Below are 27,815 nucleotides of genomic sequence, written 5' to 3'. Positions count from 1 at the left end.
AGCTTTTACTGGCCTTCATGGATTATTCTAGGCAGTAATTGGGTTTTTGTTTAGTGAGTTGCTGTAGCTGTATGCATATTTCTTTAAACATGTTTTTGAAAACTAACTTTTATTTTTCCCAGTTTAACTTAACTTTCATAAGAAATTTAAGAAAAAGAATAAAAGCATAACCCATATCCACCATTTATAATCAGTCACTGTTCATATTTTTTGGTATTTCCTTTCTTTTTTGAGAAATGGAACACACACATTGTGCATATACATGTACAGTTTTTTTTTTAATGCAGGTCCTCTTTTTTTTTTAACCTTTTTATAAATTGAAGTATAGTTAATATACAATGTTGTGTTGGTTTCAGGTGTATAGCAAACTGATTCAGTTATATATATAACTGAATATATATTCTGAATGTATATATATTCTTTTTTAGATTCTTTTTCCATTATAGGTTATTACAAGATATTGAATGTAGTTTGCTGTGCTATACAATAGGTCCTTGTTGTTTATTTATCTTATATATAGTAGTGTGTATATGTTAATCCCAAATTCTTAATTTATCTCCACCCTCCATCCCCTTTGGTAACCATAAGTTTGTTTTCTATGTCTGTGAGTCTATTTCTGTTTTGTAAATAAGTTCATTTGTATCACATATAAGTGATATCATATATTTATCTTTGTCTGGCTTACTTCACTTAATATGATAATCTCTGGGTCCATCCATGTTGCTGCAAATGGCATTATTTCATTCTTTTTAATGGCTGGGTAATATTCCATTGTATATATATACCACATCTTCTTTAGCCATTCATCTGTTGATGAACATTTAGGTTGCTTCCATGTCTTGGCTGTTGTAAATAGTGCTGCTATGAACACTGAGGGTGCATATACATGTACATTTAACTTTAATTCACCAGACATTTATTGAACACCTATTTTATGCAAGGGAACTATTCTAGATGCCAGACATTATTAAAATTTTGCTGTATATAGTTTGTATCTTGCCTGTTCTTATTGAATGTAACATTCTAAGCAAAACTCAATTCATTAAAATTTATTTGTAACAGTCCTGTTTATGGCTTCATAGTCTTTTTCAGTGTTTTTTTAGTCATTAAAACCTGTCTTCAAAGGGGAAGCTCAATATGTCACATGGATGAACAGGAGAGATTTGACTGAAGGGGTATAATGGCTTAGAGTAAATTGTTGAAAACTATTGTTCTCTGTTATGGATATATTATAGTTTATTGATTACTGCTCTATTGCTGGTAGTTTATATTGTTACTTTTCTTCAATTTTAAGTCTTATTTGGATTAATATCTTCATACATAAACATTTGGATCTATGTTTGGTTTCCTTAGGATGAATTTTTCGAATTGGACTTAGTGGGTCAGAGTATAAATATTTATAAAACATCGATATATGTTCACAAATTGCTTGCTTGCCACCCTGCCTAACATTCAGTATTGTATTTAAAGAACATAAGCATTTCTGTTACAACATCAAATACATTCAAAAAAACAAAACAAAACCTTTAAGGTTTCCAAGTCACTGAAAATAACAGGACTTACGGGAGGAATAAGGTTAAGGGCAAACCATTCAAGACCTCTGCAGTTTTCAAACTAATTACTAACAAAAGCATAATTGATACCTTATGGGATAACTTGGACAGCCTGGTCAAATCACTTAGGGAGGCTGAGGCTGCTTCAGAGGAGAGTTAAAGATGTTAAAACATAATAGGGTGGAAATCGCTGGCTTGCATGTTCTTGAGATAGTGCAGATGAGAGCAGCTTTCTAAGCCATTGGGGCTGCCATAGAGTTGGACACAAGAGAAAGTGCAGCTTCCTAGGTCCAGGAACCATGCAGAGACTGGTGGTGGTCCTCTGAGGAGAGAGCCCTGCGTGCAGGTGCTTATTTTTAGTTTTCTTAAAATAGGGCTGAGAGGGCTCCTGCCTGGCGGTAGCTGAGTTGAGTGAGGGTCTTTTCCTTTTCCACTGAAAGTTATAATTCTTTACCTGCTATTCCAGTTCCCCTTGCCTGGGAAAATTCAAATGTAAACTGACACAATTTCTGTGTTGTACTGGTATTGTTATTTACTAACCACTTATAAGCTAATTGGTGTTCAGGAACCTGTCTTATGACAGAACAGACTGTATTTGCTAATTTGATAGGTGAAAATTTGAACCTAAATTTAATGGCTTCTTTGAAGAAATTCAAACCCTTCCAAACTAGGAATAACTACCCAAGTTAATAAAGAATGGCTATTTCAAAATAAATGCTTTCAAAATCTAGTCAGGAAACAGCAACTCTGTTTAACGGTTGTATTACAGTTTCAATACCTCAATCTAGGGTAGTGAATTTAAAATTTTCAGTTTATTCTGGTGGTCATTAAGATATGGATCCCAGGGCTCCAGACTGTCAACAGCTTATGTATATTACTTTATTTGTTGAGCATAGAAGTCATGGTTTTGCAGTGACTCATTTGTGGGAATGACTTCATTCAGGATTATGCAGCATTCAGTTATAGCACCAGAGAAGACAAGGAGTAGGGGTGTCAAGTCAAGTTCAAGATTGGCTGTTTTCAGCGTAGGGTATGCATGTCTTGATATAGGCTGTGGAAGAAAGTTGAGGGCACTGGTAAGAAAGTAATTGCAGTAATTGGCATTGAGGCCAGTAAGAAGAAAATAAGGAAATAATTGCTGTCATCAAATGGGAGAAACAAGAGGGCTATGGACACTGGCGATATTATGAGCCCACAGAACAGCTGTTGTAACAATAAAGGGAAGGAGCTCAGGAGCTACTAACTCTTGAGATAATTACAGTTTAAGATTTTGGAGGTAGAGCAATTTGTATGTTGTCACTGTCCGTAGAAATGGGTTGCTTTTGTATGGATGAAGGTTGTTGGAGTGGAGGAATAAAAGGATCATTGCAGTTGGGTTGAGAGTGGGTTGGTCTCAGGTACATTGGGAGTCTGCCATAATAAGTCACAGGAAAAGGGTGTGTAGAAATTTCATAAACTGGTTCCAGAATCCTCAATGAATGAGGGAGCTAAGGTACTGGGAAGGAGCTTTATGTGGAGTTGGATTTACACAACTCCTAGATGTTCTTGACACTTTGAACTGTGTCTGGAAAATTTAAATATTTACACATGGTGTTATTACCAGTAATAACCTTATAACTGTTACTTATTAGGAACAGAATTCTTCCTTTCCCTGTGAATGATGTTTGAAATTTAAATTTGGAAGTTGTTGATCACTTAAGATTAATTCTTTTTTTCTGAAACTTTTTATGTTGGTGATAGTAACATTCTATGGTATGTAAGCTTTTTGAGACTGGAAAAGAGAGGTAAAAACTTGTTGACTCTTTTTTTCCCTCTTAAAAAACATTTAGGTAAACTTTACATACAATGAAACGTGCAGATACGGTTGGTCAAGTTTTGAAAAATGCATACACCTATGTAACCACCACCCCCGTTAGATGCACAACATTTCCATCACCCCAGGAGGTTCCCTTTGTAATCAGTTCAGCAATCTCCCTCCCAACCCCCTCCCAAGCAACCACACTAATCTGATTTCTGTCACCACAGATTAATTTTGCCTGCTCTAGAACGTTATATAAATGGAATTACATAGGATGTACTCTGTGTACAGCTTCTTTGGCTCATTGTCTCTGAGAGTCATCCCTTTTGTTACAGAGTCTCAACAGTTTATTTTCATTGCTGAGTAGTATTCCATTGTATGAATATACTCAATTGGTTATTCATTCATCTGCTGATGGACATTTGTGTTGTTTCCAGTTTTGGCTATTCTGAATAAAAGTGTTATCAGTGTTCACATACGAGTTTTTTTGTGGAATCACGTGTTTTCATTTCTTTTGGATAATTACCTAGGAGTGGAATTACTGGGTCTGAGTAGGCATATGCTTAACTTTATAAGAAACTGCCTGTTTTCCAAAGTAGTTGAACATTTTTACCTTCCTAGCAATGTATGAGAGTTGCAGTTGCTCCACATCCTTGCCAACATTTAGTCATTCTTGTGAGTGGAAATGGTATCTCATTGTGGTTTTAATTTGTATTTCGCTGATAACTAATAATGTTTAGCACCTTTTCATATGCTCATTGTCTATTTACATATCTTTTCTTAGAACATGTATGTTCACATCTTTTGCCTATTTTATTTAATTGGGTTGTCTTTTATTTTTGGTTCATAAGAGATCTTTATTCTAGAAACAAGTCCTTTTAGGTGTATGAGTTGTGAATATTTTCTCCCAGTTTGTGACTTGAATTTCATTTTCTTAATATCTTTTAAGGAGCAGAAGTTTTTAATTTTAATGATGACCAATTCATCAGTTTTTTCTCTTTGGGTTTGTGGTTTATGTGGCCAGTCCAAGAAATGTTTGCTTAACCCAGGTTGTGAAGATAATCATTTTCTTCTAGAAGCTTTATAGTTTTAGCCTTTACATTTAGGTCTGTAATCAATTTCAGATCAGGTTTTGTGTAATATGTAAGATAGGGCTCAAAATTTTTTCCCCCATACCTTTATCCATTTGGTTTAGCATCGCTTTAATTGAATTGCCATTGTGCCATTGACCCTTGTGGGTTTAGTTTTGGATTCTGTTTTGTTCCATTGATATATTTATCCTTATACCAATACCACACTGTCTTGATTACTCTAGTTCTTCATCCTGTTGTGAAATAGGATGATAACTGGAATCCTTACATTACCTATGAGGTAGTGTGAGTCTTCCAACGTTGTCTTTTTCTTTTCTTCAAGATTATTTTGGCATTTAAATTTCATTTTAGAGTTAATTTGTTTCTTCAGAAAATCTGTTAGGATTTTGATTAGGATTACTTTAAAGCTATAGATCAATGTAAGAAACTTGACCTCTTAACAATGCTGAGGGTTATCTAAGAGAATGGTATCTCTCCACTTACTTAGGTCATCTCTAATTTTTCTTAGTCATGTTCTGTAGTTTCCAAATAAAGAGGTCTTATCTTTAGTTAGAATTATTTCTAGATACTGTTTTCTTTTATGTTATGGTATTTTTAAATTTTATTTTCCAATTGTTGCTAGTATATAGAGATACAAGTAATTTTTTGAATATTGGCCTTGTATTCTGAGGCTTTGCTAAATTCATGAATTGGTTTTAGTAGTATTTTATTAATAATATATTTCATAGTGTTTTCTCTGCACATGTAATCCTATCATCTGTGAATAATGAGCTATAGTTCATCCTCTCTGACTTTTATACTTTTTTTTTTTTTTTTTTTGCGGTACGTGGACCTCTCACTGTTGTGGCCTCTCCCGTTGCGGAGCACAGGCTCCGGACGTGCAGGCTCAGCGGCCATGGCTCACGGGCCCAGCTGCTTCTCAGCACATGGGATCTTCCTGCACCGGGGCACGAACCCATGTCCCCTGCATTGGCAGGCCGACTCTCAACCACTGCGCCACCAGGGAAGCCCCGACTTTTATACTTTTTGTCTTATAAATTGGCTATGACCTCCAGCGCAAGGTTGAATAGAAGTGTTGGAAGTGGACATCCTTGCCTTGTTTCTGATCTTAGAAATAAGAATTTAAATTCACCATTGAGTATGATGTTAGCTATAGTGTTTTTGTAGATACTCTTTACCAGACTGAGAAGGTTTATTTCTCTTCCTAGTTTGCCCAGTTTTTTAAAATCATTATTAGGCTTTGAATTTTACCAAATGCATTTTCTGCATCTATTGAGATGATCTGGGGTTTTGCCTTTTATTCATTAATGTGTTTAATTATATTGATTTTTAAAGGTTTACCTTTTGTAAACACTTGGTCATGATGTATTAACCTTTTTCTGTATTGCTGGACTCAGTTTGCTAATGTTTGATAGAGAATGTGTCTATGTTCACGAGGGAAGTCAGTCTAATTTTCTTACAATGTTTTAGTCAGGTTTTAATATCAGTGTAACATAAAATGAGTTAGGAAGTTCTTTCTTTGACTATTTTCTGAAAGAGTTTGTGCAAGATTGGTGTTATATCTTCCTTAAATGTTTTGGTAGAATTCATCTGGACCTGGAGCTTTGAGGGAAGGTTTTTAATTATTTGGATTTTTAATTTCTTCTTGTCAGTTTTGGTAAATACAAGGATTTTTAAAATCTTATCTAAATTACTGAATTGTCATTAGGTTGTTCATAATATTCTTTTTTTTAACATCTATAGGATTTGTAGTAACGTTGCCTCATATTGTTAGTCTGTGTCTCCTTTTTTTCTTATTTATTTATTTGTTTGTTTGTTTATTTATGGCTGCCTCAGGTCTCAGTTGTGGCATGCGGGATCCTTTGTTGCAGTGTGCAGGCTCTTCGTTGCGGTGCGCGGGCTTCTCTCTAGTTGTGGCGCATGGGCTCCAGAGCACGTGGGCTCTGCAGTTGGGGAATGTGGGCTCTGTAGTTGTGGCGCTCGGGCTTAGTTGCCCTGCAGTGTGTGGGATCTTAGTTCCCCAGCCAGGGATCAGACCCGAATCTCCTGCGTTGGAAGTCCGCGTCGTACTCTTAACCACTGGACCACCAGGGAAGTCCCTACTAATCTTCTAAAGTAATCATCTTTTGACTTTATCCTTATGGTTAATTTCTTTATTGTGGTATTTGATCAGAGAAGGTAGCCTGCATTATTTCAACTTAGAATCCTTTTTTAAAAATGTTTATGGGTCTCATTCATGATTAACCTCCCTTGTTTCATGTCCCATAATTACATTGTTCAAATTATATGTCCACACTAAATTTTTATCTGTTTTGATCTTTTGTTTTCTGAAGGATGTTAGTTTCCAACTATGATTGTGTATTTATTTCTTCTTGATTTTTTTTTTGGCTTTCTATATTTGAAGCTCGTTTGTTAGTTGTACTACTGTATCTTATGTTTTTATGAATATGAACTTTTTCTTACTAATACATTCATATTTATTAATGAATTTATTAATATAAAGTCTTTCTACCTTAAGTTCTAATTTGTCTCATGTCAGTACTGCCATATTTACTTCTTTGTTTTTCTCCCCCTTTTAAACTGGCATATATTTTAAAATTTTGTTCTAGGTATTGTATATCTCTTGTGAACAGCATCAATCTAGACTAGAGTAAAAAAAAAATTTTTAAAAACAAGCAAAATTTAAGCTATTTACAGTTATTGTGTTTGCTGATGGCCTTCCTTGTACCCAGCTTTCTTGTTGCATTTCCCTCCTACCTCTCTCCCACCTTCTTACTTTCTTTCCCCTACCCTCCTTTCTCCAGCCCCACCAGTCCTCCCTCCCCAGTTGTTTGCTAGCACTTCCTGTTCTGCTGGCAGGGAGAGCCTTTTGCAGAAGACCTCTAACTTTCTCTCATGGCATTTGGTTTCCTCTATAGGATCAATAAAGAAGTGCTGCTCAACCAGTGCAGCAACTTTCCCCTATGTAAGCCTCAAATCTCATTTCTGAATTAATGATTGTATTAGATTCAGTTCAGAAATGAGAAAACTAATTTTACAGGAGAAATGCCTATAGCAGAGTTACTCATTTCTATATCTGTATCTTAGGAGGTGTGAGAGCGTCACCTTGACCTCTTTGCATACCACAAGGTGTTTTAGACTCATGGTATAAGGCTCAGTAAGTATGAAATATGCATTTCAGTTGGCCTCCCCTGTACCTTTTTCCCTCCTATGTGTGGAATATGTGTCATGCATTACTAGAGGGACACCTAGTCCCAACTTTAAATAACAATCAATTGAGAGAACTTACTCCCTGCTTTCATTCTTTCAGTTCTTTTGGGTTATCGTAGAGAAAACCTCTGATTCTTTACCTCTCTCAAACACTTGCTATTATCCCCTTCCTCCCTTTTTGTAAACAATGAGCTGGGCTGAGGCTCACTGCCTTGGTGTAGGCCACAGTATTTAGCTAGCATTTAGTAATGTTTTGTTTTCCTTTTAATTGATTAATTTTTTTTTGGTTACCCTGTATTTTTTCACAATAATTACTGGTTTTCCACTCAAGATGGTGATTAAATTTTGCCTTAAAAATTTTTATTTTAAGAAGGGGTATCACCTAATTGAGAAATGTGATGTGTGTTTGAGGTTGGATGTGACCTTGGGCAAGAAAGTGGTATGGCAATGAGTGAGATTTGAAATCTCCAACATTTCTCAGGCATCTCGATTATTTCTCTTTTTATCTGCAGTGCTAACTTGTCTAACAGGTGTTTACTGAGCATCTGCTTTGTGCAGAGGACTGTCCCAAGAATACGAGAAATATGGTGTTCTCCACCTTGTAGTTCAGATTGGGAAGAGAACGTGTGTCTGTGTGGCAGTGGTGTGAGTGTACCTTAGTAACATGCCGTCCAAGCAGCCAGCATGTCTTACTGACAGAAGCCGAGGTCATCTCTGGCTGGGGTCTTGAGGCCTTGGTTCACACTAATATTTTCACCCAGGCGCCTATCTGTCTTCCTAAATCCTCATCAGTTTTGTGGGGTTAAGGGGCTTTTGTTTGTAGGCATTTCTCTGAGAAGGTCTGTTTCCAAAAGGAAGTGTATCACATTGGTGGTTCTCGGAAGACAGTGTGGCTCCCAGAGTTGTGGCTCCAGCACCCCTGTGCTTAGCTGGAGGACCACTTAATTGTCCTGAGTCTCAGTTTCTTAATCCTTGTTGGCAATGATGAAATCCCGTGTTCTTCCTACTTTGTAAGGCAGCACATGTGGGATATGTTTGTGATGTGCATTTGTACATCAATGTTATTTTTATAATAATCAGTATTTGAAATACTGATGGTTAATGCTTTTGAGGGTATTATGGGCGTTTAATTTTTTTCCCTATTTTTTTTCTAGGTCTTGATGCAGAACTTTATTATGTGAGAAATGATCTTATTAGTCACTACGCCCTATCCTTTAACCTGTTAGTACCCAGCGAGACGAATTTCCTGCACTTCACTTGGCATGCAAAGTCCAAGGTAAGAGAGCGGTTAACCAAAGATGTCAGGACAGGACCACCCAGGCCCAGAGGCTGAGGCAAGGACTGTATCTGAGGAATGGGCTGCCAACCGCACAAGGGGGTCAGTGGGTGGTGGGCTGTAGCAGTACTGGATCTTTTCAGATTTCTATTTTAAATCTTGAGCCTAGTCCTCTAGACTTTCTCAGATCCTTGGAAATGAAGGTAGTCATCATTTATGTGACTAGCTTATGGCAGAACACTTACATCTTTTCAAGCTTTTCAAATAGGGATGTAGCTCTAGCTTGAAGAGGGGACAGTTGGACCTGTTAATGACTGTGCTGTTATGGTGACGTGATATGAGTGAGGGGTGGAGGGATTTGTACGTTAGGTGGTTCAGACACGTTTGAGGTATTGGATATAGTTCTCCCATTTATGGAGAAGTGGTAAAAGTCAGGTGCAGCAGACATAAACACCTGTGCGTAACTATGACGAACCTCTTGCCTGGTTTGCCTGTTGCTGAATTCCTCACATGTCTTCTGACTGTCTGGGCTCCTCTAACATGATAAGTTTTCTCTTAGGTCAGAGAGTGAGAGGCTGAATGTAGAGCCCACCTCCCCCAATCGACTTCAGTTTCTTTTGGCAGCATTATGTATAAGCTTCTGAGTAGGGTTTTATTTGGGAAATAAAAATAGTTTTTGCTACTAAAAACAAATAAGAATACCTACTGTACAGTTTATTTTAAAATTATTATAAAGTGGTATTTGTCTTTATCTTTGTTGCAGGTCATTTAAGTTTGATCACTTTAATATAGATCATTTTTTGTCTACTTAGAAAACAATAATGGTTATTGGGAAAATCAATTATTATAGAATTGTTTTAAGAACTGTTAAGACTTTGTACCTCTGTACCAAGAAGTAATCATTGTTTATAATTTGGTATACTTCAAAGCTCATTTCTTTTTCCTTTTTAAACAAAAAGGGGATTTTCTAACACGTGTTGTACAGTGTTTTTCCCCCACCTGATACTATGTCTTGGCATCTTTCTATTTCTCTACTTTCAGATTTAACTCAGTCTCTTTAATGGCTTTATAATATGAAACCATATGGATGTACGATGTATTGTTATTTGTTAAGTGCCTCATTGATGCATGGATTTTTAATAGCATTTTACTATTTCAAACAATGTTTCTTTTCACTATTACAAATAGTTTCTTCATTTGGCAGGCAAAATCCATGGTAAAAGGATGGTAAAAACAATTAATAGTTCATCTTTTGTTGCTGTTTCTAACTTTATTATTGATGAATATAGAAACAAAAAATATGGGTGTGTGAATGTTTATGAGTATGTATGTATACATACATTAAGAACATCTTAATTTGTTCAGAAATTTTTGTGTACTTTTGGCATTATTTCTGAGTAGTACGTTGTGGCCAGGAAGTGAAATGACTGGGTCAGAGACTGTGCGTGATGAAAATGTTGATTGATATCGTCACATTCTTTCTCCCTTCCCGCTCCCAAGATGGTACCAATCAGCCAACAGTCCTTACAAAGTGAATAAGAGTGCTTCTTTCAATTCACCATGTAATGCGAAATATTTTAAGTATATTTGTTTGCCAGTCAGATAAGTAAAAATGATTATATAAATATGCATATATCCACATTATTATATATACTCACATGTACATTAGAGAAATAGACACACATACACATACATGCATTAAAACATAGCTGCAGGAATTCTGTGATTAAAGTTGAATTAGCTTGGATCCTGGGTAAAGCATATGTGCCTTGCTGTCCAGAGCACCTCAACTGTCCAACATTATTGCTTTGGGGGGTGTTCTTTTAGGAGTGGATAGATCTCTTTAGGGTGAAATCTGCAAAAACAGAGGGAGAAATTTCATGTGAACTAAGAACGTATAGTGGATGGTAACTTGGATGTACTGAAGTGCCAGCATAAATGATATAGGTAATTCAGAAAAGGTTCACCTGAGACATTTTAATCTGAGGTCTTTTAGTTTGAATGGGTAGGCACCTGGACTCTTCAAGGAAACAGCTAACACATTTTTCAGTATTCTTATATAACATTGTGTGACATTATTATTTGTGGCGGGTAACTTTTAATTTTGATATAATTTCAAACAGAGAGGAAATTATAAGAACAGTCCAAAGAATTCTCAAAGAGTATCCTTTACCCAGGTTCACTAATTGTTGCTGGTTTGCTCCATTTACTTACTTTATCATTCATTCGCTCATTCTCCCCACCCTCATGCACACACACTTTTTTCCGTTGAACTGTGTGCAAGTGAATTGCATGCATTGTGTCCCTTCACTCCTAAATATATCAGTGTATATTTTCTAAGAACAGGGTTAGGAACTTAATATTAACACAATACTATTATCTAATCTACAGAACTCATGTTTCATCCGTTATCCTAATCATGTTCTTTATAGCCCTTTTTTCTCCTGTGCCCTTTCTTTGTGTTTCTTGACTTTGACATTTAGGAACATACAGGCCAGTGGACTGTCCCTCAGTTTGAATTGTCTGAGGTTTCCTTACGGTTAGATTCCGGAATGTCTCCTTGGTGGTGACACTACAGCATTGCTGTCCTCCACAGTGCACACGATGTCAATTTGTCCCCTTACTGTTGATGTTAACTGTGATCACACAGTTCACCAGTTTTCTCCACTGTAAAGTTCTCTCCTTTATAATGAACAGGTAATCGTGGGGAAATAATTTGAAATTATATATTAAAATCCCGTAACGCAACACCCTTTCAACCACTAATTTTTGCACCTGTGTTTAGAACTAGGTTTCACTTTTAGCCAGTGTGATTGTTTCCTCTCACTGGAAGAGGTGATCTGCACTGGGTAGCCATTTGGTGGTAGTGCTGTAGAAGGAATTTAAACATTGTGGAGTGGCAGTCTTGAATCTTAAGTTCCCTTGCAGCTCTGAGATCCATCGTTTCTGTGAATCTTTCAGGCAGAGAAGCTTTTTATATTCTCCAAAAAATTGATGGTTAGTCCTTTGTTACTTTTCCTATCTTTAATGTTGATGAATATGAAAACAAATAATACATATATTTTAAAATCGTGAAAAATCTAATGAAATAGTAGAGATTCTATTCTGGGTAAGCTGCTGACTTTGAATAGGATGTGATTGTTTCTGGGCCCACTTGGGAAAAAAAATGCTGATATACCATGAGAATATTTTCTGGGCAAGTGTACGAGTAGTGACTTACGAATAAAAAGGCAGTGTGGGATGTAGCAGTTAGAATTGAACAGAATTAAACCTTCTCTTTTCATTCGTTTTTAAAAATATACACTAATTTTTTTTTTTTTTAATTTGGAGTGAGTTTCAGGGGTCTGACTGCCGATAGTGGGTGCCTGAGGAGTTTTAGGAGCCTGTCACAAGGAGGAAATTGGAGTGGAGGAGAGCGGATAGAAGAAGGGGCTCAGATGAATGTATATGTTTCAACGGGAAGCAGTGTTGGCGTGGGCGCATGTGGATTAGGAGGAGCCTTGGCATAGCTCTGTTGTACGTTCATGGTCTTCACATTATCTTGTAGAGCATCATTTCTAAACGACTCCTGTGGCGGGTATTAAATACCATCATTAGCGCACATGTGGACTGCTCCTGCTGGTGTGATAGTCCTCGAAAGGCAGAAGCTCCCTGACTTGTTGGAGGCCATCACATTTATTTACACGTCGAAGCCAGAAGCCTAGAAGGGATCCTAGACTCCCCCTTCACCTTCCCAGTCCAGATTATTCTCTCTCATAATTACACCTTAAATTCGTTTCCTATCTCTCTCGAGACTAATGCCTCATCCTTAGTTTGGGCTTTCATTGTTTCTTAACTAGATACAGAAATAGTCTTCTAACTGGTCTTGCCTCTGGACTGACCTCTTGCTGTACCCCCCGCAAAGCTGTCCTAGGGCTCTCGGTTGCCACCAGAATAAAGTTCTATTTCTTAGGGAGCCTTCATGATCTCATCCCTGCCTTTTCTTTTTCTGCCTGCCCTCCTGCTAATTGTTTACTGCCATTTTTTTCGGGGGGGGGGTGTCTGGCAATTTCTGGAATGCCCTGTGCCCTGTTACATTGCTGCTGTTTGCTCTGCTAGAAATGCCCTTTCCTCATTCTTTACCTCATTACTCTTTTTATCTCAAAACTTACACTTGGTGTCACCTCTATTTCTTCTATGTCAGGTGCCCTTTGCTGTACCCACAGTGACCTTCTCTTTCCTCCCTCATAGCCCTTATCATACTCTAAGAATATTTTAGTAGTTGATTTTCTTGTCTGTCTCCCTCCAAGGTGCTGAGCATGTTAAGGGTAGGAACCTCTTTTTGTCCTTCTCTGTGTCCCTTGTGCCTGGTGTAGCACCTGGTAGTTAGTTACAGGTATTCCTTAACCGACTGTGGAAGAGATGCACAGGTAGAAGCCACAGGGCACAGCTCAACAAATGGGGAACTTCTGAACAGTTAGAGCTTTTCAAAGTTAGAATGTGCTGCTTTAGGAGTGGTGGATTCCTGTATCTAGAAGTGTGAAAACATAGGTTGGGTACACTTGACAAGCTAGTTCACAAACTAGTTGCACACCTGGGATTTTCCAGATATTTTAGTCTGAATAAAGTTGTAAATTTGGAAAAATGAATGGAATTCATAGTTTGAACATATAGCTAAACTTATTTCACAGTTCATCTGTAGCAGGTGTAAGAATTTAGAGGAAAGTGCTAATCATGTTATATCTTAAAACGTTTTATAGTAAAAAACTAAGGAACGTGTGTACGTTAAATCTAATTTCAGGTTCGGCCTCCATTGCAGCTCCTAATTCCAGTTTTAGGTCATAATCTCTTCGGTGATTTTATTTAGCACAGTTGTTTAATTGAAGTTTGTCTGTTTTAAAAGTTAATCTTTTGAGTATTTCATTTATGCATGTGGTACGAAGTGCAAAAGGCACAGGGGTATACAGTGAAAACTAAATCCCCTACACCTTACTAGTACCATCCCCAAGCAATCTAGCCACGAGTTCCCCTTCCATTGGCAACCACTGTTACCTGATTCTAGTCTCCCCTTCTAAAGATAGTCTGTGCGTAGACAAGCATCTGTGTGTGTGTGTGTGTGTGTGTGTGTGTGTGTATTTTTTTGAAATGGGAAAATCATGCAAGGGGCCAGGAGAGACATGTTGGAGAGTTCTTCACCTGATCATGTTGGCTCTGGGATGCAATCAGGAACTTTCAGAAGGAGGGCCATGGCTCCCAGGCTCCAACACTTTGTAGTTCTTGCTTTTTAAGAATTGCCAGAAGATGAGGTATTTGCTTCCAGAGATCTCCAGGCCTCTTGGTATTTCACTTCACATTGTAGATATTTTAACATTAGTTTTTACACATCAAAGCTTTTGATAATAGTGTTCTCCAGTGTATACGTGATTCTCTTTTATCTTGCCAAACAGGTTGTGGTCTTCTCAGAGGCTGGAGCTGTGCCTTATTCATGACATTGTGTCACACTGCCTTAGTGAGTGGTTGGTAAATATGATGGGTTAATTGCATTTCCAGATGGGATGAGAACTCTGGTGTTGCTTGTCTTTCACAAGGCCACACACTCAAAAAAAAAAAAAAAAAAAAAAAAAGACTTCTGGTGGCTTTAACAAATAATTAGTTTCTTCTGTATTCCAGAACATTCTCCAATATCCAGAAAAAAACATGCAACTGCATCTGTTAAGTGTCAGTAGATATTTTAGATAGCTGAAAAGCAAAAATATACCAAAATGTAGCAGAATACAATCCGCACTCACTCCCATCCCATAGCTGTTATCTGGTTTCAGGAATTCATCATTGTCAGGAGGGTCTGCAGGGAACTTGTCCAGAGTTCCTACAGCAGCCCTGGGGCTCAGCCTGCTGTATCGCCTGCAGAGTGGGGTTTCTATGAGAAATGCAGCACCTCTGGTAATTTCAGAGAAATTAAAAGCCTATTTGGCTGTAGGCAAGTGTATTCACTTTAAATCTGTACTGTGTTCCAAAAGGAAGTGGCTTTACTCAGCAGCTGCCTCTTTGCAATTGCCATTTGTTTCCAAGTAAGGGAAGATTACCAAAAATGTTTATTTCTTAGCTTATTCAAATATTTATATTTTCTCTAGTTTCTTTTCTGAAGTATTTTGGCTCATTCTTTTTTCTGATAAACAACTGCTGTTCAGATTTCCTTTGTTCCAGTAGATTATAAATGTTAGCTCTAGAGCAGATCTGTTTCTTCAGAGGATCATTGGCAAGTGAGATTCGATATAGAGCGATACATGCCAAAATAGGAAAAAACTGGCCTTTAATAATTGGCAGTTTCTAACCCCAGAAACTGCAACTTAAAATTTTATACTCTGAAGGTTCCAGAGGGAGAAGAGAACTGCTTTGGAATGCCTTTCATGTTTAGGCAGTGCATCCAAAAGGGAGGAAGCAAAGGGCAGGCATGGTGCTTTCACACTTCTTAGTGTTCCAGGCTGCTCTTGGCCAAAGGTGTGGGCTCTTCAGAAATCTTACTCAGCCCTTCACCACCTCTCCCCGTGCCCCTGACTCTCCCCAGCTCCACTCACAAGCTGACTTCTCTCCCTCCTGCCCTTCTCCGCCCCCAACCCCTGGCCACACTGAGACTCTCCAGAGCTAGTCTTGTTCCCGCCCTCAGCACTGCAGTTAAGGCCTTTGACCCTGTTTGCCGCTGGCTTGATCTGCTGCCCCAGGGGTTCTGGTCCCTGGCTAGCTCTGCCTCTGCTTACAATCACTGAGACCTAGAATAAAGGAGACAGCAAGTGTGGGGAAGCATAATAAGTTTGGTTTTTGAATCTGCTACATTTGAGAGCTGTAAGATTATTAGGTAGATATGTCTAGTAGGTAATTGGGCATATGGGAGAAAATGAAGATACAGGAGAGTGAGAGAGATGAGTTGATGATACAGAATCCCATCAGTGGTGAAGTGGGCTAGAAGTAGTATATGAGGAGAGGAGGGTTTGTCATTTGGAGAGGAGAACAGGTCTCTCCTTGGGACCGGTGCACAGAGGTGGAGTGTTCTCACAGGTCTGCCTGGAGCTGAAAAGAAAGGCAGAAGGGGCTCCTGTGTGCCGGCAGAAGGGGCTCCTGTGTGCCAGCCGAAGGGGACGAGCATTGTCTGAGAGAAGGGAGTGGGGAGGGCAGCAGGTGGTGAAGCTGTGGATCCTGTGAGATTTGGGGTGAGAAGACCAGGAAGAGAGGGGTGAGTGGGGAAGGGATTGCTGAGCAGGATTAATGGCCTACCCTGAAGCCGCGGATCATCTTTGTGTAGGAGCAACTTTCTCTTCCAGGTGTGATTTCCCCCAGCAGTGCTGGGCAGCAGAAGTAGAGTGAGAGGTGGTCAGAGTCCTGAGGGCAATATGACTGTGTCGGTAACTAGTCTTTGGGGCACAGTCTATGGGAAACTGAAACCAGGTCACTAGCTAGGCTGGAGAGGATGGAAATAGCTTTATTGGCTATTGCATCCCAACAATGAGCATAGCCCTTGGCTTACAAATGTGCTTCATGAATGTTGGTTGAATCAGAGTGTTGGAGACAAAGAACCGGTTTTATAGGAATCAGATGTTATGATGGGATCTTTGATAGAGTGGGATTTTTGCATTTGTTTTGGTTATGGGGCAATTCTTCAGTACATAGGAATACTGAATGTTAATATTGAAGCCATCAGGAAGATGGCAGGAGACAGAGTGAGCCAAGCGCCCAGGCCTCTGCAGAGTCCCTGTGTGTCACTGATGATGTTGGCGTGAGAAATAGCCGTTAGGAGTAGAAGTTGGGAGCTTCAGAGTATAGGGGGTTTTGCATGAGGAAGGGGTGTGTAGGACCTAATGATCCTGGAAGAATGCTGACCCTACTGTCTAGGCCCTGAGGGTTGAGGGTTAGGAAAGCCAGGCTGGGGGAGAATGTGGGGAAGACACTTGTGAAGAGGCTGAGAGTATGGGAGGCTGTTTAGAATAGTGGCGTTCCCAAGATGGGGGACAAAACAGAAGGGCTGCAGTATTGTTCTTGGCAGGGCATAGGAAAACTTGTGTCAGAATCTCTGGGGTCAGGAGTAGGCTGGTGCTTACGGGGAAGTGCAGCAGGGCCTAGGGTAGCTACTCTGGAATGACTGCTGATGCCACTGGGGTCTGCGTTTATTAGAGGGGACCTGTGCCAGACTGACAGGTGTGTCATCTTAATTATTTTGTTTGGTCCTCATAACATGGTTATACTAGCCTCATTTTATAAAAACTGAAACTCGGAAAAGTTAGTAATTTACCTAATGGTCACACAGTCTCATGGTTCTAATCCAGTTCTTGCTGACTGTGCTTGATTTTTTTTTCATGCACTTGACCTTCATGTATTGCCCTGTTTAGAGGTAGCATGGATATAGGGATATAGTCAATGCGTTCTCTTAATGTTAGTCAATGAGTATTGCTGGGAAAGCCTGACCATTCTTGGCCCAGACTTGCTGGGCTGCAGCTCTCTCGCACCCCCTGGTGGCAGTGACGGTGTTTCGGTATGCTAAGATGAGAGGGAGCACTTCTAGCCAAGGTGCCACTAAGTCACTGATGTGCAACAGCAAGAACATTCCCTTTGTTGTGAACATGGCACTTAGCAAATACAGCCTTTAACAGTTGTTTGTATACCTATCTTAACTGTAAAGCAATACTTTAATATTTGCATACCCCCTACGGCGTGCTGGGACTTTCAAGTAGAGTGTGAAAAGAGAAACCCAGAGGGGGAGTTACAGTCATTGGATGGAGCCCTTCTTATGCATGGTTGAAACACCTCCTGACCCAGTTAATACTCAGGTGTCCATCCTTTCTTTTATAATCTGGAAGGTTACTCTTTCCCTGTTTCCTCTTTGTTACGTCCTTTTTTTGCTGGTTTTTTTCATGAGCATATAAACACGTTTGAGTCTCTTCCACTGAAAAAAGAAGAAAGGCTTTGAAATCTCCCCCACCCCCACCCCAGCCCTGCTCCCCACCATTACCTGATTCCAGTCTTCCTAGTTCAGTTTCTTGGAGAATGGTTTCTTGAACCTCTTTCCCACTACTGTTCTCCTAACCCACTGCCCTTTGGCTTCTGCCAGTCCCAGCCTGTGCCCAAAAGCCCTGGGACCACTGAATGGGAGAGGGGTTCCATTCTTACTGAGTCCCCAAGGGCAGGACAAAGAGTGACGTGAAATACGAGGCCCATTGGAGGTCCTGAAGGTGGCAGCCGTTCTGAATTCCACCTGTTGCTTTGCAGTTTGAACTCTTTCTTTCATGAACATCTCTCTAGCCACAGGACTATATTTATTGATTGATGCTGATTGGTTCTGTTAAGCCACCTATGTAGGCCAGGTACTGATAGAGAATAGTGGTGTTGCCAGGACATCTTCCTAGTCACCCCTCTTCCTTTCCTGATTCTGAATCACTTGAGAAACAGATCCAGAGGTTAGATGGGCATCCAAACATAAACTTTCTCAGTGGTGAAAGCTGGACTATGAGAAATGTGTACCTTGGAATCTGCTTGTGAGGTGAGTGGGTCTGTAGAACAGACTTTCATCCACCAGTCACATGCAGGCCCTCAGAGCTTGGCTTTTATCAGATAGAGAAGACATTGGTGACTAGTCATGGTCTGTAAATTATACATCTCAGCCCCTTGGCTCTTCATATCTATCTGCCTCTCCAGGGCTTCTCTGTCAGTGGCTGTGGTCCTCAGCAGAATTTCTGAATCCTAGATGGCAGATTGTACAGGAGAGTGGTGGTACTGTTCTGAGCATGAAATAGAGGGTGGCTTACTGGATTGAATTTTTATCCAACTGAAAATTCCTAGGAACAAATGAACAAACATAACAGGACAGAAACCGAGTCATAAATACAGAGAACAAGCAGAGGGTTACCAGAGGAGATAGGGTAGAGGGGGAGGAGAGAGATAAGTGAGGGAGATTAAGAGGTGCAGACTTCCCAGGTGCAAAATAAGAGTCAAGGATATGAAATTTACAGCGTGGGGAGTATAGTCAGTAACTAAACAGTATCTTTGTGGTGACGTATGGTAACTAGATTTATTTTGGTGATCATTTTGAAATGTATAAAAAAAAAATCACTGTGTTGCATAAACGGAACTAATATAGCGTTGTAGGTCACTTATACTTCAAAAACAAACAAACATACAAACAAACACATAGAAAAAGAGATCAGATTTGTGGTTACCAGAGGAGGTGGGCAGGGGGAATTGGATGAAGGCAATGAAAAGGTACTACAAACTTCCAGTTATAAGATAACTAAGTGCTAGGGATATAATGTACAACCTTATAAATAGAATTAACACTGCTGTATGTTATATATGAACATTGTTAAGAGAGTAAATTCTAAGAGTTCTTATCACAAGGAAAAATTTTTTTCTATTTCTTTAATTTTGTATCTATATGAGATGATAGATGTTCCCTAAACTTATGGTGATAAGCATTTCATCATGTATGTAAGTCAAATCATTATGCTGTAACCCTTTTAAACTTATATAGTGATATATGTCAATTACATCTCAATAAAACTGGAAGAAAAAAATAAACACACCCCCAAGACAGTAATCTAATGGGTCATGTAAGAGGCAATGCAGTCTGGTGGGGAAAAGTCTTAGAATCAGACGCAGCTGAGCTGGATTCCCTCTCTAGCTAATTTGCGTATATTCAACTTCCCTGGCTTGGTTTCCTCAACTGTTTAAAACAAAAGGAACATTCCTAGCACTGTTTCTGACAATTTGGACTTTTTAAAAAATAGCTAGATTATTTGTTCTTATGAAAGGCTCATGCATTCATTAGTTAATGACCTGAATCAGTGAGGTCAAGCTGTTGGTGCCTTTTCTGTTATGACGGATCCAGTTTGTTTATTTCTCCATTTTACAGGTTGAATATAAGCTGGGATTCCAAGTAGACAATTTCGTGGCTATGGACATGCCCCAGGTCAACATTTCTGCTCAGGGGGAAGTTCCACGCACTTTATCAGGTGAGTCTCAGGGACAGAGTTTAACATACTGTTTTTAACTGTGTCCCACGTACTCTCAAAGAACAGTTAAACTACTGATAATGTAGTGTTCTACGCACACACGTAGGTATCAGATGCGTAAGTACTTTGAAAAGTAATTTTTTTAAATAGGGGTTATTTGGACTGTTTAAACCATTTCCTCTTTTCCATCCCTTCCAGAACTGTCTGCACTCAACTCTTCTCTGTCTCCTTATATGCACTGTTGGCCCCCAGATGGGTCCCTTTGTCTGGTCTTGTTTCTCTTCCGTTAGTTCCCACACTGCAGCCCTGATAACCACCGAACACTCACTTCCGACCGTGTGATACCAAGCCCCTCAGTGCCCCCACCCCAGTCAGCTGAGTACATTGCAGACTCCCCAGCCAGCGTGCTGTGTTTACCATCTGCCCCTGCCTGCCTGTCTAAACCTTATTGCTGCATTTGCCCCAGTGTTCCAGCAATGCCATGCTACATGTAGTTCTCAGAGCCATGCCCTTGCACAAGCTGGTCTCTGTATTTAGAACCATTTTTTCATCTTTCCTGCTTGTGAATTTCTATTCATACTAAATATTCTGCAAGACTCAAAATCTGTACTCTCCTTTTCCTGCCTCCTCTCCCTCCATTTGTTAACTCTTGTGTATTTAACTGTTTTGAACTGATCACATTATCTTGTAATTCTTTGTCTCTCCCTCTAGCGTGTGCCACCCTGAGGGCAGGAGCTGTCTTTTTCAGCTGTCTACCCTTGGTGCCTAGCATAACATCTGGAACAGGATAGGCACTCAGGACATGTCTGAGTAAATCATTTAAGTGTCATATTTACACCAATTTAACTACTTTTGAGCCAGCCTTTTGAGAGAGGCTTCTGAAGATGTGAGATTTAAAGAAAATGAAAAATTTTAAAACTTGACAGTATAAGCCCCAGTGTTATGGAACTTTTTTGACAGTCTTACTCACTGTTATTAGTGACATTCATTAATCTAAGCTTTAAGAAAACATGGGAAGGCTGGTTAATTTTTATGGGCCAGTAAAGAAATTCAAAAATGCCCATATTGTTCATACGCTGATGTAGATGGTAGAATGATGTATTCTAAATTTGTAGAAAAAGAGTCTTAAACTGAAAGATTGAAAAAAAAAAGATGTGCACCAAAGTCTCTTATCCCTTTGCTACATTAATTGATTAAAGCCAGTTTCTGTTTAGAAAGGTTTTTTTTTTCTTTTTAATTCATAGTTGAGAATTTATCAGTTTCATCTACAGGTTTATTTTTAATCTCTTCATTAAGAATAATACATAATTGCATTTTGGTGGTGAATTGTCTTTCCTTTTTTATCAAGTAATTTTTGTTGTTACTGTTGATTGTGACTGATGAGGTAGTAGGGTTTGCCTTATGATTCTGTAGCTTTACTATATTATAATAAGAGAACTTATGAGACAAAGTGATATATTAAAAATCATGAGCAAATTTGAAAATAATTCTCTTCCTTTATGTCTTGGTTTGTTCTTTAATGCTAACTTTTATATCTGTAATGAATGAAGTACTTAATGTCCAAAGCTGTGTAGTCTAAAGATAAGTTCTCTGAAAGTTTCTGCTTAGTATGTTAGGTAAATGTATTATTTTTAGTTTTATTGCAACAAAAATAAATTCTAAATTATTCAATGGGCATTAATGTTGATTTTTAGAAAATTAAAATATTTTTTTTCTTTTTTTAAACAGTGTTTCGGGTCGAGCTTTCCTGTACTGGCAAAGTAGATTCTGAGGTTATGATACTAATGCAGCTCAACTTGACAGTAAATTCTTCAAAAAACTTCACAGTCTTAAATTTTAAACGAAGGAAAATGTGCTACAAAAGTAAGGAATTTATTTACCAAAGTATGTGTTTTATATAGATGTGAGAAGGTCAAAAATAGATTTTGTCATCTTTTTACAGATTTGTGATCAAACCTTGATTATAGTTGCAAGTGAGAAAAGAAAGCACTAACTGATGAAATTCCGAAATAATCACCGAGATAGCTTGTAGCCAGGAATCTCATTCAGGCCCCACTCATTTCCTGCTTTCTCAAAATTTTCATCAGAATTGCTAAGGACGTTTTCCTTTAGGAATGTGAAATAGCACTAGTGGCTGAAGAGGTAAAGAAATCAGGTAATTTTGGTAGGGACCCCTGAGTCATGGGGTGTTAACTATGTTTCCTTTATGAATTACCGTTATGTAGAAGAATTGCCCTGGAGCCAGAAAGACCTGCGTTAGAATTACAGCTCTGTTCTTGACAGGATAATTGGAACAGGTTTCTTAACCTAAGTCTCAGTTTTTTTCATCTGTAAAATGGCATAGTAACTTGTTTCAAGAGGTTGGTTGGTTGGTTGATTTTAGATTAATTGAAGCTAATAACCTGAAACTTGGAATACCATATGTGGGTACTTAATACATGTTGGTAGTTTTTGGTTTTGAATAATCTGTTACTCAAGAAATTACAGTGGGGCTTCCCTGGTGGCGCAGTGGTTGAGAGTCCGCCTGCTGATGCAGGGGACGCGGGTTCGTGCCCCGGTCCGGGAGGATCCCACATGCTGCGGAGCGGCTGGGCCTGTGAGCCATGGTCGCTGAGCCTGTGTGTCCGGAGCCCGTGCTCCGCAACGGGAGAGGCCACAGCAGTGAGAGCCCCGCGTACCGCAAAAAAAAAAAAAAAAAAAAAAAAAAAAAAAAAAAAAAAAGAAATTACAGTGGATATGAAAGAGCTTCAGCATACTAGGTCATAGATCAAAGAATTTTAGAATTCTCCTTAAAGGTTATCTAGTCCAACCCACTCACTTTAAGTTCCAGAGAGATTAAAGTGACCTGAATTTACAAAGTCACATTGGTAGAGCTGGTTAGTATCTAAGAGAGGGGGAAAAAAAGCTAAAGAAAACCCCTCTAAACTTGCTGAGTGCCTACTGTGTTCCAAGTGCTTTACACACATTAAACCCACTTAATGCTTATAGCAGCCCTAGGCAGTAGGTTCTCTCATTATCTCCGTTTTCTGAGGAGGAAGCTGAGGCTCAGAGAATCCAACCAACTTGCCAAGGCTGGACAGCTAAGTGGTGGAGATGGGTTGCAAACCCATGCTCTTGCTTCTTTGGCAAACTGTCTCTTAACACATTTCCTAGCCAAAATTAGTGCTGAGTGTTATGAGAACGCCTGAGGCCAGCACATGAGTTATAATGGCTAATGTCCAGATAACATGCCAGTAAAAAAGCTGTACTGCATTAGAATGGGCACTTTTTTAAGCTCTAATTTAATCTTTTAATTAGAGTAAATAATAAGTAAACAGTTACTCTCCATGTATATTTTTCCCAGTTTTATTGAGATATAATTGACATACATCACTGTATAAGTTTAAGGTGTACAGCATAATGGTTTGATTTACATACATTTTGAAATGATTATCACAGTAAATTTACTTAGCATCCATCATTTCATATGGATACAATAGAAAGAGAGAACAAAAAAACAAAAAAATTTTTTCCTTGTGATGAGACCTCTTAGGATTTATTTTCTTAACAACTCTCACATATATCATACAGTTAACATATTGTATTAAATAACATATAAAGTACAACGTGCTGTACGTTATATCCCTAGTGTTTATCTTATAACTGGAAGTTTGTACCTTTTGACTACCTCCTCCAGTTCCTCCTCCCTCCTGCCTCTGATAATAACAAATCTGATCTTTTACGATTTAAAAAAAAATTGATTCTTTAGATTCTATATACATATAAGTGAGATCATAGAATATCTCATAGTCTTTCTCTGTCTGACTTATTTCACTTAGCATAAGACCCTCAAAGTCTATCCATGTTGTTGCAAATGGCAGGATTTTCTTATTTTTTATGGCTAAATGGTATTCCATTATGTGTGTGGTGTGTGCGTGCATGCATGTGTATTTTCAGCACTTCTTTATCCAGGATGGACATTTTTAATCTATGGCCACACCACCCTGAATGCGTGATCTCGTCAGAATGGACATTTTTATAATGAAAAGTTAGTCCCTTGTTAGCTTTGGTGTTTTGATACATTTGTCAGTTCTTGCATATCCAGTTATACCTTCATGTAATTTTAAAGCCAAAGAAGACTTTAGAGACTCTAGTTCAACCTAGTCGTTATATAATATGAGGAGGCTGGGACCTGGAGTGGTCACCTAAGCGTGCATAGGCAGTCAGTGAGGAATGCAGAACAGGTGGTTCCTGGCCCCTAGGGAGGTGGCGCTGCCTATACCATGGCGCTTCATCTGTTAGTGCTTAAAGGCAGAATGTTGGACAAGTGTGTTGGGGTCTGTGGAGCCCACTAAGGTTAATGATCAGCCGATATTCAGAATAATCCCATACCTTCTCCATGTTCTTTAATATGTACATGAAAATTAACAGTTGATGTAATTTTCTATTCTGTTTTAGACTTAAGTTTAATATAGTACCACCCTTTTTATTTGGTGGTCATACTTCTGGCCGCCCTAATCATCCAGTTTACATTCGTGACTCTTTAATATGTGATCCTAATATATTTATATGATTCTTCAGCTTACTACATTTTGAAAACTGTCTGCCACAGAAAACATACATGTACTGTATAGAATGTTAATGGGTGTTACTGGGAAGAAAATTTTCCTTTATGAGGGTGTAAATTATTGGATCAGACAGGTTTTGTTACTCTCAAACTCCTCAGAGCCTTTGCACTCTGCTAATGTGCACTGTGAACCTCCACAGAGGTTATAGTATGTAGCTTTCCCCAGACTTCTTGACCACAGAAACCCTTTTTCATTGAGCATCTATCTGTAAGTAATACCCATTGGCTAATACAGGCATAGACTATTGATTGATGAATATAGTGATGATTATCAGAATAGTAATGTAGCATTTATTATATATATATTTTTTAACATCTTTATTGGAGTGTAATTGCTTTACAATGTTGTGTTAGTTTCTGCTGTATAACAAACTGCATCAGCTATATGCATACATATATCCCCATATCCCCTCCCTCTTGCGTCTCCCTCCCACCCTCCCTATCCCACCCCTCTAGGTGGTCACAAAGCACTGATCTGATCTCCCTGCGCTATGCAGCTTCTTCCCACTAGCTAGCTATATATTTATTATCTTGCAACAAATACCTTGTTACTTAGTTCAGGGACTTCTGTTAGAACATAAAGCTATGTGAGAAAAAATTCAGAAAATATAATTTGGTATTTAAGGATTTTCATGGAAAAGAAAGAATTTCTAAAGCATCTTTTATCTCCTTTTTAATTCAGAACTTGAAGAAGTAAAAACTTCATCCTTGGACAAAAACACTAGCAGAACTATTTGTAAGTGTTGTTGTATTATCTTTTTCCATCATTAGGGATGAAAAATGATGGATTGCAAATGAACATGGTTTTGTGTAGCTTGGATGTTTTGTGGTTTCCAGTTTGTCAAAAGATTAAATGACGCCATGCTGCTTATTTCACTGATGTTTTGTAGATTGGTATGTTCAGATGAAACTATTAGAATATTGAAAATTTTGTAAAGCAAAATTCGTACATATTTCATGTGATCTAAAAAACTTTTATAAGCAAGAATTTATATCATCATTTCAAATGGTCATAATTAAAGTATGAACGTGAAATATGTGTAAGATCTTCATCTGTTTAACAGAAGGACAGAAAATCTAATTCATGGCCTGGATGTAACCCTCAGCTAGTTTCATCCAGGTGAAAATACAGGCTTAAATATCCACATTGTTTAAACCTACAGAGCAGAAACTTGAAGGAGATTTTTATTTTTTGATAATGGTTGTATAAGGTCGTATAACTTAGACTTCTTTTTCCTTTTCTGACATGGATACATCATTAACTCTTACTCTTCCTGAAATCATTTTAATAGCAGTATCTTAAAATGTTACTAGATTGTTTTTATGGACGTAAACTAAAACAAAATCAGGGGAGGGAATTTCAAGTATGCAGAAGTCAAGAGAATGTTTTGATGAACCCCCATGTGACCATCACCCTGCTTCAGTAATGATCAACATTTGCCAGTCCTGTACCGTTGATTCCTTCCTCCTTTTTCAGTTGGGTGCGTGGGTGGGAAAGGATAGAGTAGTACTTTAAAGCACATCCTAGGCATCATATCATTTCACCCCATAAATGTTTCAGGGTAGGTAACTTTTTAAAAGGCCATTAAAAAAATAAGCCACAATCACCCAACACCTATTCACTTGTATTTGATTTATCACATGTAACAAAATTAACTCCTAATATCTTCTGATAGCTAGTCCATGTTCAAATTAACCTGATTGTCTCAAAATTGTCTTTGTATAGTTTCTTCCCTGAATAAGGATCCAAATGAAGCCTACACACACTGTATTTGGTTGACATGTATTTTATATTAATCAGAAACCACCCCCTTCCCTTCACTGTCATTTATTTGTTGAAGAAATTGAGTCATTTGTCTCATAGAATTTTCCACATCTGCATTTTTGTGGTGTCATTTAACATGTTTTTCTCTCTTCTAAACTGGTAGTTAGATTTTGTACTTCGTTAGGTTGAGAACCAGCTCTTTTGGCTAGAATAGTTCATAGATGGTAGTATGTGCTTCCTATTTTATCTTTTTCATCGCCTCAAGAGGCACAAAGCATCTGGTTGTCTCAAAGTAGACCATTTTTGAAGGTAAAATAATATGAGATTTGTCTGCCTTTTAGAAATACTTCATTCGGATTTGTCTTTGAGAAGAAAATAAAACTATTTTTTAAACTATTGCTGCTCTCCAACTTTACTTGTAAACTTCTGGTGATTGTATCCGTCTCTTTTATGCTAGTGGGGTTGTTATTTCTGATAAGCAGGATCCAGTGTTGCGCATCCTTGGTCTCTGTCTGTCTCTTCCCTGCTCCCTCTCTCCTCCCCTCCCTTTCTGTGTGTTCATCCATCCAACGTTTACCGAGAGGCTGTGATGTGCCAGGTGGTATGATTGAGGCAGAGGATTAAACTGTGAACAAAGCACACTCTGTACGCCCCCACGGGTTTCTAATGTAGCAGAGGAAATGGAGTTGCAGTCCCAGTGACGACAGCATCTTATGGCAGGCTGTGACGAGGCCAGCACAAGGGGCTTTGGAAATCCTGAGGAGAGGAGCAAGTAACCTCCTCTGGGAATGAGGGTGAGCTTCCTGAGGAGGGTGGCATCTCGTCTGAGACCTGAAGGGTGACTAGGTGGTGGCAGGTGAAATGTCAGAGTGAGGGAATGGGAACAGTGCATACACAAGCCTTGGGATTTGGAGGTAGTCAGGTGGGGCGCATTTGGGGACCTGCCCAGCAGAGCGGTACCCTCTCCTCTGCCTTGGAGTGTGCTGAGACGGATACTGCCAACATCAGCCTTTGGGACCTTCCTTTCCCACCCCTTCAAGGTTGAACGGCCTGTGGCATTCTTAAGGAAAGTCATACCTTCATGCAGGCTGCTGTCAAGTGTAGCTGCCCTAGAAGCCACTCGGTCTCTCTGCATTGATCTGTTCTGGTTCATTATTTGTTGATTCAAAGTTTAACTTTTAGAAAGCAATCTTATTTTTAAGTTTTTGAAAGCTATGACTTTTATCTTTTGTCCTGACCTATCCCCATAACTCCACATTTGTATTTCTGTCAATTTGACATCTCCACGTAGATGTGTACTAGGTACTCTTGGACAAAACAAAACTCTTGATTCTCTGTTTCCCCAGCCTGCTTCTTTTTTCTCCTTGTAAAGGTACCTTATCCACCTAATTCTTTAAGCCAAAGCTTTGCTTCCTCTTTTTCTTTCTACCCCGGTTCAATCCATTAGCAAACTCTGTTGACTCTGCTTCCCAATCCATGAACTTCTCACCTTCACCATAACACTCTTGTCCAGGCCACTGCTCTCTCTTTCGTGGACTGCTGG

The 27,815-nt window shown here is 38.8% G+C and overlaps 1 protein-coding gene across 1 annotated transcript in view; it reads left to right on the top strand.

The window, feature by feature from the left end:
* RYK (receptor like tyrosine kinase) overlaps positions 1-27,815 on the top strand; it is a gene marked incomplete at its 5' end in the record, with an annotated part of 90,894 nt that overhangs the window by 21,303 nt on the left and 41,776 nt on the right. The window contains 4 exon segments of the mRNA XM_079704561.1: positions 8,807-8,928; positions 19,802-19,901; positions 21,630-21,764; positions 25,190-25,243. Coding sequence (XP_079560687.1) covers positions 8,807-8,928; positions 19,802-19,901; positions 21,630-21,764; positions 25,190-25,243 — 411 coding nt within the window.

This window comes from Hyperoodon ampullatus (genome assembly GCF_949752795.1).
Source record: "Hyperoodon ampullatus genome assembly, chromosome: 5".
Taxonomy (NCBI): domain Eukaryota; kingdom Metazoa; phylum Chordata; class Mammalia; order Artiodactyla; family Ziphiidae; genus Hyperoodon; species Hyperoodon ampullatus.
Note: the sequence above shows the minus strand (reverse complement) of the source record. Positions and strands in the feature narration are given on the sequence as shown.